General features: G+C 53.5%; 5 protein-coding genes across 5 annotated transcripts; all 5 read left to right on the plus strand.

Moving 5' to 3' along the window:
- Positions 1–506: 506 nt before the first annotated feature.
- Positions 507–3820, plus strand: ACET3X_001863 (uncharacterized protein; the record flags this gene model as incomplete). The annotated part of the gene is made up of 4 exons (XM_069447201.1): positions 507–926; positions 973–1159; positions 1209–2852; positions 3066–3820. The coding sequence occupies 4 exons, from the start codon at positions 507–509 to the stop codon at positions 3818–3820; spliced, it is 3006 nt and encodes a 1001-aa protein (XP_069312105.1).
- Positions 3821–4836: 1016 nt separating this feature from the next.
- On the plus strand, positions 4837–6672 carry ACET3X_001864 (uncharacterized protein; the record flags this gene model as incomplete). Its single annotated transcript, XM_069447202.1, has 3 exons — positions 4837–4972; positions 5021–5778; positions 5854–6672. The coding sequence occupies 3 exons, from the start codon at positions 4837–4839 to the stop codon at positions 6670–6672; spliced, it is 1713 nt and encodes a 570-aa protein (XP_069312106.1).
- Positions 6673–7196: 524 nt separating this feature from the next.
- ACET3X_001865 (uncharacterized protein) lies at positions 7197–7922 on the plus strand (the record flags this gene model as incomplete). Its single annotated transcript, XM_069447203.1, has 1 exon — positions 7197–7922. One exon carries the CDS (start codon positions 7197–7199, stop codon positions 7920–7922), a length of 726 nt encoding a protein of 241 aa, XP_069312107.1.
- Positions 7923–8778: 856 nt separating this feature from the next.
- Positions 8779–11270, plus strand: ACET3X_001866 (uncharacterized protein; the record flags this gene model as incomplete). The annotated part of the gene is made up of 4 exons (XM_069447205.1): positions 8779–9632; positions 9904–9922; positions 9987–10444; positions 10691–11270. The coding sequence occupies 4 exons, from the start codon at positions 8779–8781 to the stop codon at positions 11268–11270; spliced, it is 1911 nt and encodes a 636-aa protein (XP_069312108.1).
- A 383-nt stretch (positions 11271–11653) lies between these two features.
- ACET3X_001867 (uncharacterized protein) lies at positions 11654–14014 on the plus strand (the record flags this gene model as incomplete). Its single annotated transcript, XM_069447206.1, has 3 exons — positions 11654–11716; positions 11766–13847; positions 13916–14014. 3 exons carry the CDS (start codon positions 11654–11656, stop codon positions 14012–14014), a joined length of 2244 nt encoding a protein of 747 aa, XP_069312109.1.
- Between the last annotated feature and the right edge of the window lie 70 nt (positions 14015–14084).

A 14084-nucleotide genomic window follows, 5' to 3' on the forward strand; every position in this document is an offset into this window, starting at 1 on the left:
TGGCGCGTTTTGCACAGAACGACAAGCTCTTCCACTGCTTCGCGTGCCAACACAGCACTCTTACTCGTCAACGGTCCGTGTGTGCAGCTGGAGACGCAGGCCAGTGCAGCTGCGTCTGATCGCCGTTATTCTTCCTCTCCGCTTTTTGGTGTGGTGCGTACATGGGTTCGGGGGCTCCGCGGGCAGCTGATTTGCGGCGGCATGACGAGCGGGGCTCCAGCGGCTGCGCCGAGCAGCGCCCTTGTGTCTGACTGCCCCACTTGTTTTCTTACTGGCTCTCGAAATACCACACCATACAGGGCATCTCTGTGAAGCTCGTTGGGGGCTGAGAAGTACATCACCACTGCTAAACATTTATTAACCACCGGGCCCCCAATGGAGGCCATACGCCCCAAGAAAGATCGCCAGCCCCTGAGCACTGGGGACGTGGCATTAACTTGACGATGGCATCGAATGGTACTCACGACTTCATCAACATCACCACACCACACTCGCGGGCGCCCAGCATGGTTCAAGAAACGCCCGCGTCCGCGCCGCGGCCACGCTTGCCAGTAAGGAAACAGGCGCCCCAGCGGAACATCGACGAGTTCTGGAACAAGTTCACGACCAAGCACCCCGGCAAGATCTTCACAATCCTACCCGACAATCTGTACGCAAAACGTGCCGCCGCACATGCGCCGAGAGGATCCATCCCCGGCGTCAATGCGCTTGCGTCATACGAGGAAGCCAAAGAGGCCTGCACCAGGAAGGTCGCAAAGATCGTCAAGGAATGCCGACGATTAAATCAAAAGTACCGAGATCCGCATTTCGACATCGAAGCAGACTTCAAGCGGTCGCAAGCTTTTCCGGATACACCACCCGACTGTCTGACTGGGCTTAATGAAGAAAAAGCCGATTTCCATCCCTTGTCGGTCAAGAGAGTTGAGGTTCGTATATTACAGACGACAAAAGAATCTGGCTAATCCGTCCAAGGACATCTTCGACGACCCACGGTTCTACATCGGCGGCGCTACAGCAAACGATGTGCGGCAGGGCAACGACGGCGACTGCTGGTTCATGTCAGCACTGGCGACGATCTCAAACAAGGAAGAGCTGATACAACGGGTATGCGTTGCCCGCGACGAGAAGGTCGGCGTCTACGGCTTCGTCTTTCACAGAGGTAAGGACACGCTACTCATCCGGAAAGCACTCAGACTGATACGTCCCAGATGGCGAATGGATATCGGAAGTTATCGACGACAAGCTATACCTGATCAAAGAAGACTTTGACGAAGCCAAACTCGAGCGCTACCACTGGCTGGAGCTCCAGAACCGCAAAAGTCCGGAAGAGGAATACCGTACCGTTATGCAAACTGGCTCGCGAGCGCTGTATTTTGCACAGTGCAGCGACCCCAATGAGACGTGGCTACCACTGCTCGAAAAGGCCTTTGCCAAAGCACACGGCGACTACAGTGCCATCGACGGAGGCTTTGTTGGCGAGGGCATCGAGGACCTTACTGGAGGTGTTACTTCGGAGGTCTTTGCCACCGACATCCTGGACAAGGACAAGTTCTGGCGCGAAGAGCTTATGAACGTCAACAAGACCTTCCTCTTTGGATGTGGCCAGATGGGTGGCATCTACGGTGCGCGCAAGGGTATCCAGGAGAAGCACGCCTACTCTATCATGGAGGCACGCGAGATTGACGGGCAGCGCCTGTTGAAGCTCCGGAATCCCTGGGGCCGGACCGAGTGGACTGGTAGCTGGAGCGACGGATCAGAAGAATGGACTCCGGAATGGATGAAGAAGCTCGATCACAAGTTCGGTGACGATGGCGTCTTCTGGATCTCCTACAAAGACCTGTTGCGCACATACCAACACTTCGATCGCACTAGGCTTTTTGGGCCGGAATGGACCGTGTCTCAACAGTGGACGAGCGTCAACGTTCCTTGGAGCGTCGACTATCTTGACACCAAGTTCAGGATCCACCTCGCCAAAGGCGGCCCAGTCGTCATTGTCCTCAGCCAGCTTGATGATCGCTACTACCAAGGTCTCGAGGGACAGTACGAGTTCAACCTGCAGTTCCGCCTCCACAAGGACGATGAAGAGGAATACATCGTTCGCAGCAACGGCACATATTACATGAAGCGCTCTGTCTCCACAGAGCTCGACCTCGAGGCTGGCAACTACACTGTCCTGCTCAAGATCAAAGCAACCCGGATCCCCGATAACCCAACGCCAGATGAAGTCATCCGGGCCACATGCACCAAGCGGCGCGAGAAGCTTCTCGCAATCGGGCTCTCCTACGATCTTGCTCATGCCAAAGGGCAGTTTAGGGAGCAAGAAAAGGACAAAGCACAGCGTGAGAAAGAGCAGAAGACGGAGCGTAAAAAGGCCGAGCTCAAGCAGGCACATGAACGTCGCAAGAGGCTGCGCAGAAAGGCTGCGCTGCGCGAGCAGAAGAAGGCTGCTAAAGAGACGCGCAAACTCAACCAATCCGGCGAGATGGCAGAAATCAACAGGAAGCTACACGATCTATCTGGTCTCGGAATCAATGTCGACGAAGAAAACCGTACCTCTGGCGACGAAGACCCTAAGCCTGTCCACCAAGCCGTCTCCAGGCATCGTCGCGCATCGAGCCTTGATCCATCCCGTGAACGCTCAGCAAGCCCTGGTGGCGGTTTTGGCGGCCGAGGAGGCTACAACAAAGGCCGAGACGGCTACAACGCGTCGCTACCCGGAGCACTCCAAGGACGTGGCGGCTACAACCGTGAAAGCCACGGCGCCGCAACCCCTGAGGCTCCTATGCTCCAGGCGCGAGGCGGCTACAATCAAGCGTTCCAAGGACGTGGTGGCTACAACCAGAACATGCCAGGTGAGTTCCAAGGACGCGGAGGTTACAATCAGAATATGCCGGGCGAGCTTCAAGGTCGGGGAGGCTACAATCAAAACATGCCTGGAGAGCTTCAAGGCAGAGGAGGCTACAACCAGAACTTATCTGGTGAACTCCAGGGTCGTGGTGGTTACAATACCGAACTGCCTGGCACCTACCAAGGACGCGATGGGTACAACGAAGCCCAAGTGACAGATTCGCCGATACCCACGCCGTTGCCCATACCTCTTACAACCCCGATGACCGATGAGTTCCGTCCTGGCACCCCTGGCCAGAGGACCTACAGCCCTCGTCCCGAGCGTCGATCACCAGCTGCCTCGCGCCGGGCTACGCTTACTCCTATCCCTGGCGTCCGACCTGGTATTCAGGTAATCCGTGGGCGCAGTGCTAGTGATTACTCGCACCGCGCTCAACACGGAATGCACTCACCCGACGACATGTCCGACGACTCGTCCTGGGACTCTGAAATCGACGGCCCTTGCTCGCTCGATTCTGATCTCTCTGACGACGAAGACAACATCCCCCGCATATTCTCAGAACGCCAACCTCGCTACGTGTGGTACAACGGCGCGCGCTACCCATACATCGAAGACGAAGATGAGTTTGAGCGCGACCCCTGGAACGCCGTGTGTGTCGTGGGGCTTCGCGTCTTTAGCAAGGACAATACCGATGTCACGATCGAAGTGCACAACGGCGAGGGGGACTCTAGGAAGAAATCTGACGGAGACGATGCGAGCGTGACGACCATGGGCACCGTCAGACGCAAGGAGAAGGAGCTTGACGTTGACGACAGTGCCGCGGATGCTACGAGTCCGATGCGAACGAGGAATACTGGTCTTGATGACGAGCTGAGCGCACGATTGAGTCGGGCCGAGGAGGCGGAGCTTGTGAGCCATGTTGGTACTGCGCCAGCGGGCATGGAGAGGAGTCGGCAGGGGACGCTGAGCTAAGGGAGGTGTAGATTTACTCTGGAAGATAGGTAATCGTAGATGGGTGGTGTTTGGCTGGTGTTTTGCTTCACGTACTTTCAGCGAGTTTGGTGTTTGGGAGGGTTTGCATACTGGAGGATGATATTTGAAATTGAAATTCGTTTTGCCTGAAGAGCATTTTCTTGGTAACTTTCGCGGGGTACTCGTATGACTGTCGATTACATATTCATCACATTACTCGCAGCTACGCTCCAGTTGAGGTCGCTGGAATCAAACACGGCGCTACACGAGGCTAAGGAAGAAGTAGGAAGGCCTCGCAAGTGACACGGTTGTACTGTTGATAATTGTCATGTAGTGTTGTGTTCCCTGATTGTGGCGTCTGATGTTCCGTCTTCGGCCCCTGACGATGCAGCTGTAGTTCATTGCTATAGCGCCATATGGATTCGTTTCGTCCAACGTTTCCCGTTACTGTGATTTGCCGTCCGGAGCGCTAGTCTCCGATGACCATATCTTGGGGTATCCGGGGTTGGCACACCGTTTCTGGATCGTTGCCGGCGTGGCTATCACGCCCATCGGTCCGCCCGTCCTACTACTGGCAAGGCCTCGACTCCGGATAATACGGTCCAGAAAAAGGTACGACTACCCCCTCAAACCATCTCTCCATTGGACACTGTACGTACCAAGCCCACGTGTTTACGGCAACCTTGATCGACTTCATGCATGGAGCGACGCCGACATCCAGGTTCCAGTGCGACGGACCTGCATCTTGTATGCGCACGTCGCACGTGTGCCGCTCATTGGTGTTTTGTTATCAGAGACCGCGGGACACCAAGCTCTAAGAGGCAGTTGCCGAGAATGGGGCACGGCCATTGCCAAGGCTGCCAAGTCTCAGCCCTGGTGACTGCAGCAGTTGGGGCGGAGACGTCCGCTTTGTTTACGTGGTACATATAGTGATGACTAGCCGCCGTAATGAAGGCTGACCGTCGTGCGCGCGCCTCTCACTCTCCCATTACCCACTCCACCAGACGCCGGCGAAGATGAAGCTCGCCACTGGATCTAGCGCGGGCCTTGTCGCGTTCTCGGCGCTGACGGCGATCGCTCAAGCGGAGGACACGCTCCACAGCAAACGCATGGTGAAGCGAGGCATCGATGCGGACGGCAACTACAACATCTGTATGTGGGGACGTTGACTCCAGGATTGCGTCGACTAACGTGACCTAGCCTTCTTTCACATCAACGACGTGCACGCTCATCTTGACGAGTTCAGCTCCTCCGGAACCGACTGCACACGGCCGGAGCGGGGCTGCTACGGTGGTTATGCGCGCGTCAAGACCGTCATCGAAGAGCAACGCCCCAACTACGAGGACAGTCTTTGGCTGAATGCTGGTGATGAGTTCCAAGGCACATTGTTCTACAGCTTCTACGGCGGCGAGAAGATTGCCGAGACCTTGAACCAGCTCGAATTCGATGCCATGACTCTAGGCAACCACGAGTTCGACGGCGGCGATGCCAAGCTAGGAGAATTCCTGGTCAACCTTACGTTTCCCGTCATCAGTGCGAACGTGCATTCGCAGGATGAGAACGTCAACAAGACTGTCAAGCCTTACACTATTTTCGAAGAGCACGGCCTGGCGTTGATCGGTGTCACCGCGGAAGAGACTGGCAGCCTGAGCAACGCCGATGTTACTACGGTCTTTTCCAACACCGTTGAGGCCGTCCAGGGCGCCATTGACGAGATCAAGGCCACTACCAACATCACCAGGATTGCTGCTCTTACGCACATTGGCTACGACAAGGACCAGGAGCTTGCCAAAGCCACCACTGGCCTCCAGCTCATCATGGGCGGCCACAGCCACACACTTCTTGGCGACATGGAAGACGCCGAGGGCACGTACCCGACCATCGTCGAGAACCAGGACGGCGACGAGGTCTTCATCGTTACCGCCTACCGCTGGGGCGAGTACGTCGGCTACATTGACGTGACATACGACCCTGAGGGCAAGATCCTCGCTTACAACGGCGCCCCGATTCACCTTACCAATACGACCGAATAGGACGAGGACCTTCAAGAGCAGGTCGAGGAGTGGCGCATTCCGTTTGAGGAGTTCGCTGCTGAGGTTCTCGGTACCAGCGAGGTTGAGCTTGACCAGACTACCTGCCAGCAGCAAGAGTGCTTGCTCGGTGACTTCATGGCCGATGCTATGCTCTCCTACCGCAAGAACAACACCGACGACGTTGACTTTGCTCTGATCAACGCCGGCGGCATCCGCGCTACCATCGATGAGGGTGACATTACCCGCGGCGAGGTCTTGACCTCGTTCCCTTTCGGTAACGCCATCGTCCAGGTTGCCATTGACGGAAAGACTCTTTGGGAGTCTCTCGAGGGTATCGTGACTGGTGTCAATGTAGGCAATGGCAGGGAAGTCACTTCATTCTTCCAGATCAGCACCGGCATCAAGGTTGAATACAACCCCGAGAACGCCAACAACACCAAGCTTATCTCTGTAACCATCAACGACGAGCCTCTCAATAACGACACCACCTACCAGATGGTCACTCTCGATTTCATCGCTGGTGGCGGTGACAACTTCTTCGAGCCATCGACCGATTTCATCACCCTGGACACTCAGGATGAGGTTCTTACTGCGTACATCTTGAGCCAGACCCCGGTCAACATCGAGCTTGACGGACGTATTGCGGAGGTTGACGGCCAGAGGGAAGACACCCCTGGTGGTGGCAACGGCACTAGCAACGGCACTTCACCCACGACTGGTGCGCCGCCTCAGCAGACTGCCAACGCGGCTGCCCGTCTCGGCCAAGGTGCTATTGGCGCCAGCATCTTCGGTGTTCTTGCCGGCCTGTTCATGCTCTAAGTACGCAGTGATATGAGGGAATAATACGAGTGATGTCTATGTATGATAAGACAAACAAAACTATTTAATGAAACATGAACATACTTTGAGGTGCGTGTTATGATCCTTGCGCGTGATGACAGAACGTGACAATTGCGAGCATAATGTGATATTGCGCAATATTAATAGTGAAAGCAAACCAAGACTGCGCATAAGACCATTACACGCATCAAAAGCTGAAAATCGCGTAACTCAGGCGTGTACTGTAGTAGCTAGAGCAGGACTTAGACCACACCACATTATCTGCACCGTGCTTTGCAAGCATTGTTTCAGCAAGAGAGCAAGTCCGATTCCGCTCGTGTTCTCGAAAGTCCCGAAGAATACAGAAGTAGGCAGACATGGAGACGAAGTGAATGGCGAAGTCACCTGGGCAACGCGTCACTTGCAAAGCGCCTTATATTTACAAAACCCTTCGGCTGCTTAGATCCCGCACAACTGTTCATATCAATAACGACGTACTCCAACTTACAATCAACTATCTCGATATGTTCAACAACAAGATTAGCAGGAATAAGAGGGGGAAGATGGTAGTGTGCCTAAGTGGTCTCAACGACATCAGGCTCGGCACTCCCGCACACCCACCTACCAAGCCTCCCATTGCCGCCGCTCCTAAAAAGCTCGAACCAAGTATTACAGACTACACATTCGAACAGTACAAAGCCGCCAACCTCAACATCGACGAGCAATACGACATCATCGGCAAGATCCGCAATGAACTTCCCATCATCGACCGCGACGAAGTCGATAATACGCTCCTGCGTTCGATAGGACAGCAGTTTGAACTCGCCATTTTTCCAACATGCAAGATGATGCACGTCGATCCTCTATCCGTGAAGCGCATGTTCGACGACCAGTTCCGCAGGGCGTACGGACCGGAGGTGGAGGCGGAGGTATTGGCGAAGCTAGGCATGTGTCGCTTGGAAGATATCGAGAAGGCTGTGACGGCAGTGAAAGCAGGAAATGTTACTAAAGAAGAAGATGTTGAACGAAGTACGGCCGATCTTGGAGAAGAGTCGAAAAGAGAGGAAGAACACGCCATTGCCCCGCCTCCGCCGAAAAAGAAAGCAAAGAGGGCGCCGCCCAATGATACACAGGCGGATCTCAAAGCTCACATCGCGAAGAGAAGGCGTGCGCACCGCGGATGCAGGATCTTGACGCTGAAATCGGTGGCTGTGTCGGAGAAGTGGGAGGCTCTGAGCAGTGCGTCGTGAATGGTCCGCATAAGCAGCAGAGACGCGGTATGGGGGATGTAGACAGATATATCTGCTCTACTTTTTAACTGTTGTGGCGATTGTGTTGCGGTAATTATGAGTCGCTCATCGTCTATGGGTCATAGTAATACCATGGGTGGGATGAGGTTGAGCAGCAGAGAAAGGTGGTGATGCCTTGGTCAAAGGCTGGTTAGTCGAGTAATGTTTTGTTTTTGAGATGACGCTATGCAAGTGTGGTCTCCGTCGTCGTCTCCTGCAAATATAAAGACGGCCGTTTTTATTGAGCTGTACCCTGAAATCAAATCAACCTTAAGACACACTGTTGCATTTCTTAGAATCTCCTAATGTAGAATACTGTGTATAACTTTAGGGTACTAAAGGTAGAATATAATTCGGAGGAAGTGAGCTCGTGTTACTGCCAAGATTGTGAACATATAGAGGCGCGCGTCATGCATGGAGCGTGCCCGTCACATCAGCAACCGCCATTCTTCATCCTCTTCACAGATTTTGCAGATCCAGAATTGAGCTCTCTATTTCCTGCCCCAAATTCTCTCACATCATGCCAGGTCTCGACGAGCCATAGGTCTTCATCGCAAAGTACCAGCTGTACAAAGCGGCCACGGAATACATTGCAGGATGGATTGCCGAAACCGCCGCGTCCATCGGCTTCGAAGTCAAAACAAATGAACAGAAACCGCACAAATCCAAATCCAAGTCGAAAAAGGGCGGGAATAAGAGAGGCAACCAGAGGGCGACAGGTGGAGGCGGTGGCACGGTGTACAAACTAGGAGTGTCGGATTTTGTACCAATGGCAGAAGCGATAGCCAAAGCTGGAGAACAGGCAGAGTCTTAGATCATGGTTCCCGTTGCTCTATGCAGGCATTTCAGTCGCGCCATTCAGACACGTCGGAAGGTTTCTCAGTGGTACAAGGCCAGAGTCAACAGGGATGAGAAAGGTGACTTGCGCCACGAATATTTCATCAAGGTCCTCGAGGACACGTTCGCATCCCTCAAGCCATTTCTCGGAACTGGTGGACCAGAGCCTGCACAGAACAACGCTTCCGCTACTACTTCTTCGGGCTTGGCGTCGCACAATCGCTTTGCGGAATTGACCGTCGACGAGCTTGCAGCACTAGCCGACGAGGAAGACATTGCTGGAGACACACTCCCCAAAGTCTCCAGTGTCGTGCTTGGAGAAGCTGAGGAGGACAAAGAAGACGACTTCTGGATTGCGGTTGCCCTCATGCTGCAGGAGCAACAGGACATGAGGGAGGTGGTACGTGAGAACTGGCAGAAGTACAAGAGCGGTGAAGTCGACTTGGCCGTGGCCGCCATGAATACAGACACTGCTATCAAACTTGCTCAGAATGGCGAGGCAAAGTTTGACCTACTAGTACCACGACCACAGAAATATCCGGTGTCGGAATATCCGGTTTGGACGCTGCCCGCTGTTCTCTTCTACAACAACCTCGAAGATATGCACCAGTGGCCTCTTGCGGAGATCGCAAAGCCTTCTACTAGGCTTGGAGTTACAGCCGATGCACAGAGTGAAGCGCACTTCGACTTCTGGCCAGTGTTCGCTGGCTTGAAGTTCTATCTCCACAAACACATCACGAAAAAGAACTCGATCCCGCAAGTGGTTGCGAAGGACTTTGGCGATGCCAACATACACAGCCGAACATTGAGAGCAATCGAACTCGCTCAAGTCATGTGAATCATTGCAAAAGCACCCAAGCGCCCGACGCTCCTAGACATGGTCTCTAGAGGTCTCATAGATAGGCTTAGCGAGCACACGATCCCAGTATGGCTTACATATGGTGTCCAGCTTCATTTCGATTCGCAAGACATCCTGGGCGAAAAATGTAACCGACCGCAATTTGAACCTGAATCACACAATAGGATCACTGCAAGATACTATAGACGATTGGACAGATCCAATGGTGCCAAAGACCGAGTAGGATAAATGTTACAATCCTTTCAGAGAGACATACAATAAGATAGTAAGTTGTGCCTGTCTGAAATTCATGCGAAACATGCGCTGACTTTGTATTTCCACCTCTGTAGAGTCCATGGGCCAACTACGATGGATTGGCCGAAGAATGGAAGAAGCTCGAGAAAGATCCAAAAATCACTGGACACCCCATCTTCAGGATGTTGAAGAAACAGGAATTCTACCTGTATAAGCACAGTCCTCTGCTTTGCGGCATGCTGAAGTATCACTACCTCCTCTACTGGCACGCGGCTGGCATATCCCATGAAGCAACCTCGTGTTCTATCCTTTTCATGGCCCACGTCTACATGGGCACACAGCTGAGAGGTCCTTCCGATCCAGTGTGGCCCGACATGGAGTTTATGCTCTTCAGCCAAGATCCCCGATACGTTTTACTCAGAAGGCCGCCCCAGTCGCCTGAAGAGGCACGAACACTCTTCGATATAGCTACTGGCCAGCCCACTGCCAAGCAAGTGGGGGCGTACAGTCTTGATCGTTCGAACTTCAACGACGATTTCCTAGGCAGGCCTAAGTATGATCCGAGTACCAGGTCACGGATGTTTAGAGATGCAAGCGTGTTTGGAGAGACTGTCTACCTGCCACGCGGTGCAAGTGCCTCCTAGATCGCGAAAACACCCGGCGGAGCTTTCCATGGTAAAATCGACACCATTTCCAAGGCACTTCTTGAAGCATCATCTCCTGATGCGACCCGTGGCCGTCTCGCTCGCGCGATGCAAGCTTCTCAGGAGAAACAGGGACTGAGACTAGAATCTGTCAGCGGAAAAGACGGCCTAACTTCCGTTGCCATACTGCAGCATTTTGCGTTCTGGCTGCAGGCTGACATGCCAGACCTTTATTTCAACGGCCCGTTGATGCAGCGGCAGTACTCGGATACATGGAAAGCCATCTACAAAGCGCTCGAGCGCGACCCGGCTTGGGGCAACTCCTTCACGGAATTTGAACAATCGGCGCAACGTGCAGCGAATGCCATCATCTCCACGTCCGTGTTGGAAGGAAACTACCCTCGTTTCATGGACACTGCGCGCAAAGCGATGCTTGATCATCTACGGCAGCAAAACGATGGGCTAAGTTGCCAGGAGAGCGAAGTGTGCCTGACGGACATGTTGAAGTACTACAAGAGAGCCGCGAGATTGCTTACAGATGATGTGCCCCTAAGTATCGACAACCTGTACAAAGGTTGGACGGCAGCGCAGAGACAAAAGAAGAAGAAGGAAGTTGCGGCCGCTATCGCACAGACTGAGGACACGACTGGCAATGCCGATTTACAGGAAATGTTTATGGCACAGGGGCTAAGATCGATGACGAAGGGGGCGGGCCAGGCATGCAACCCGTCGTAGCAGGCGATGGTAGGCATTATTGCATCCTCGTCGCATTACTCATCGCGCCAATTCATGAATCGCTGAAATATGTCGTATTGTTCAATGTTTGCACAGTCCAGGTTGTGGCGTTGTGTTGGCGGATGTTAGCAAGCATCCTGATGAGGCAGCACCCGGAGACTAGCCATTTCGGGACGGCTGCCTGAACGCTAATATCTACTCAGGAGTAGCAGCATCTGTCTACGGATATTTGAGATGGTATAAAGACTCGCAGGAAGACTGTGTTATGACGAGAATCCACATAGCAGCTTCTCCCTACATAATCATAAGTTGTTTTCTAATCGCCTGTACATCATCATCGAAACGCACCAGTACCAACACTCCTTCATCACGATCTCATCAGGATGCCGCCAATCACCAGCCCTCTCAATATCACCAATCTCACAGATGGGGAAACCATTCATCAGGTAGTTTACCGCTCCTATGTTGACTGTCTACAACTAACACATACCGCAGCGCTGCCTCCTGGTCACAGGCACCTTTACACTTACCGTTGCCAAAGGCAGTTACATCCATGTCGCTACCAAGGGTGCCAACAAGGCCGAATCTTTTCCCGAGCAGACATGGCCGCTAGCAGGTGGCAACTTCAAGGCTCTTGTTATGCTCTCGCCAGGGCAGAATATCCTCGAATTTGCATACGTGTGCAACGACTGCCTCGAACACACCATCGAGATGAGTGTCAACTACATCCCGCTGTTGCAATATCCTCCCCTTCATCTCGCCATAATGGTTGCCTCGGATTCACCATGCCTCATTGACTGTCCACCTTCAAAGGCTGCTGGGATATCTTCGGCGCACTCAGACCTTCAAGCAGCCATCGCCAAGCTCCGCATGGCGGCTTACATGTGGCAATCGATGACCGCAGAAGACCTGCGGCTGCAAGGAGCTGGGCGTCGATCATTCAGGCTGGATGAGGAGTGGACAGCGGACACGATCAGTCGTGACTTCATCAATGCGCAAGCTGACGGGGCTCTCGATAGCGAAGGTGCCATGCGATCAACTGCCAAAGTCAACATTGTTCGTTCTTCTAGGACCGTCAAGGAGATACGTGATAAGCAAGTCGCACAGCAGAACCCCTCCGCACGTTCCAAGAATGACCTATTCGACTACTTTCTGGATGCACTCAAGGAGCAGGGAGGACCGTTTGCTTCTGAGGCGCGTCCCATTGTTGCTGGGTTGATCCTGGACTCCCACTACAACGTCTCGCAGAAGCTGATCCTTGGACACGCAGCTTTGGGTTGCCATAACCCCGACGGAATCTCGCTGGGCATGTTTGGTAGCCATCTGGCCTACTCATGGCCGCGTTTCTTGGAAGAAGTCACAAGCTGTCTCACAGATGTCCGCGCACCTGGAGACAAGGTAGGCAATGACAACGGAGAGTGCGACACCATGTGGGAAGCATGTGCCATCGGCCAAGGCGCTTTCCTCCATGAAGTTGGCCACGCACTTGGATCGCCTCATCGTTCCGGCATCATGGAGCGTGGGTATGCGCAAGACTGGCCTAAGAACTTTCTTCCCAGGACCGCGTACTCTGGCTACCTCGGAACAGAAGGCGTGCTCGTAGATCCCCGTAGCACACCCAACAACGCTCGTTGGAATCTAGCTGACGCGCTCTCCTTCCGCATGCTGCCTCACTTCCGCCTTCCAGTCGATCCCATAATCAGTGATGAAGAACGACGTGCATCGCCCGACGTCAGCGTTGAGCAGACCGATGAAGACAGCCCATCAAAGCTCGTCATCGGCTCAAGTAGCGGTATTGTACGCTTCACCTTCAACCACACAATGCCAACACAGCCCCTCGGCTGGATCCAAAACGCACCAAAGCGCATTGAGTACACCGAATCCTCTCTCGAAGAGCGCTTTGACCGATCAGAACCCCTGCATCTCAACGTCCTCGCCTACAACGGCAAGGAAACCAACGTCGGCAACGTATGGAAGCTTCTCGCCAGCAAAACATTTATCCGCATTCCCGGCTCCGATATTCGATTCTCAAAGCGCCTAGCCTTCTCCGATGAGTCTGATGCTCCTCGGTACGAATGGGCGCAGCTTCTTCACGAGAAGGGCAAGGACGGCAAACTGTACCGCGCCGTTTCCATCGATCTCAGAGTCGGATGCATATGGGATGGAGGTGTGGTGAAGTATGCGGATGGTCATACGAGCCACTGGGGACCTATGCGTGTACGGGGCCGCAAACACCACTTCGGCGGCCACGCTTCTGAGAAGTTGCGCCTTCCCGAGGGGGTGGAGATTAGTTGCGTCGAAGTCAATTTTAGGGATGGTGTAAGGTTACATCTCAGTAACGGTACAAGCGCGGGCGAACTCAACGCGAGGGGCTACTCGAAGACCGTGAGGCTGACGCCCAGCCCCGACGAGATTATTGTGGGATTCTACGGCAAGAGTGAGAGGGGTGGAGGCTTTTGCGGCGTTGAGGAGTTTGGGATTATCACTGTGAAGAGGGATGTGGGGATTGCTGGCCTGCCGGAAAATGTGTGGGATATGAAAGAGTTGAGGAATACGAGCGGTATGGATGAAGATGAGGTATGTGAATATTGCTGTTTTACTCTTCCTTGATTTATATGGAGAAAGAAGACTAACGTGAGATGCAGGATCAAGGCCAGTACGGCGACGATGATGGAGACGATGATGAAGATGAGGATGAAGACGACGACGAAGATGAAGAGATGGACTACGACGATGACGAGTAATCTGTCTCTTATTGCTTGCATCTCTTTCCTAATAGCTTACGTATTGTTATTACAATAATATCCAACATCA

Source organism: Alternaria dauci, chromosome 1 (assembly GCF_042100115.1).
Source record: "Alternaria dauci strain A2016 chromosome 1, whole genome shotgun sequence".
NCBI classification, from domain to species: Eukaryota; Fungi; Ascomycota; class Dothideomycetes; order Pleosporales; family Pleosporaceae; genus Alternaria; species Alternaria dauci.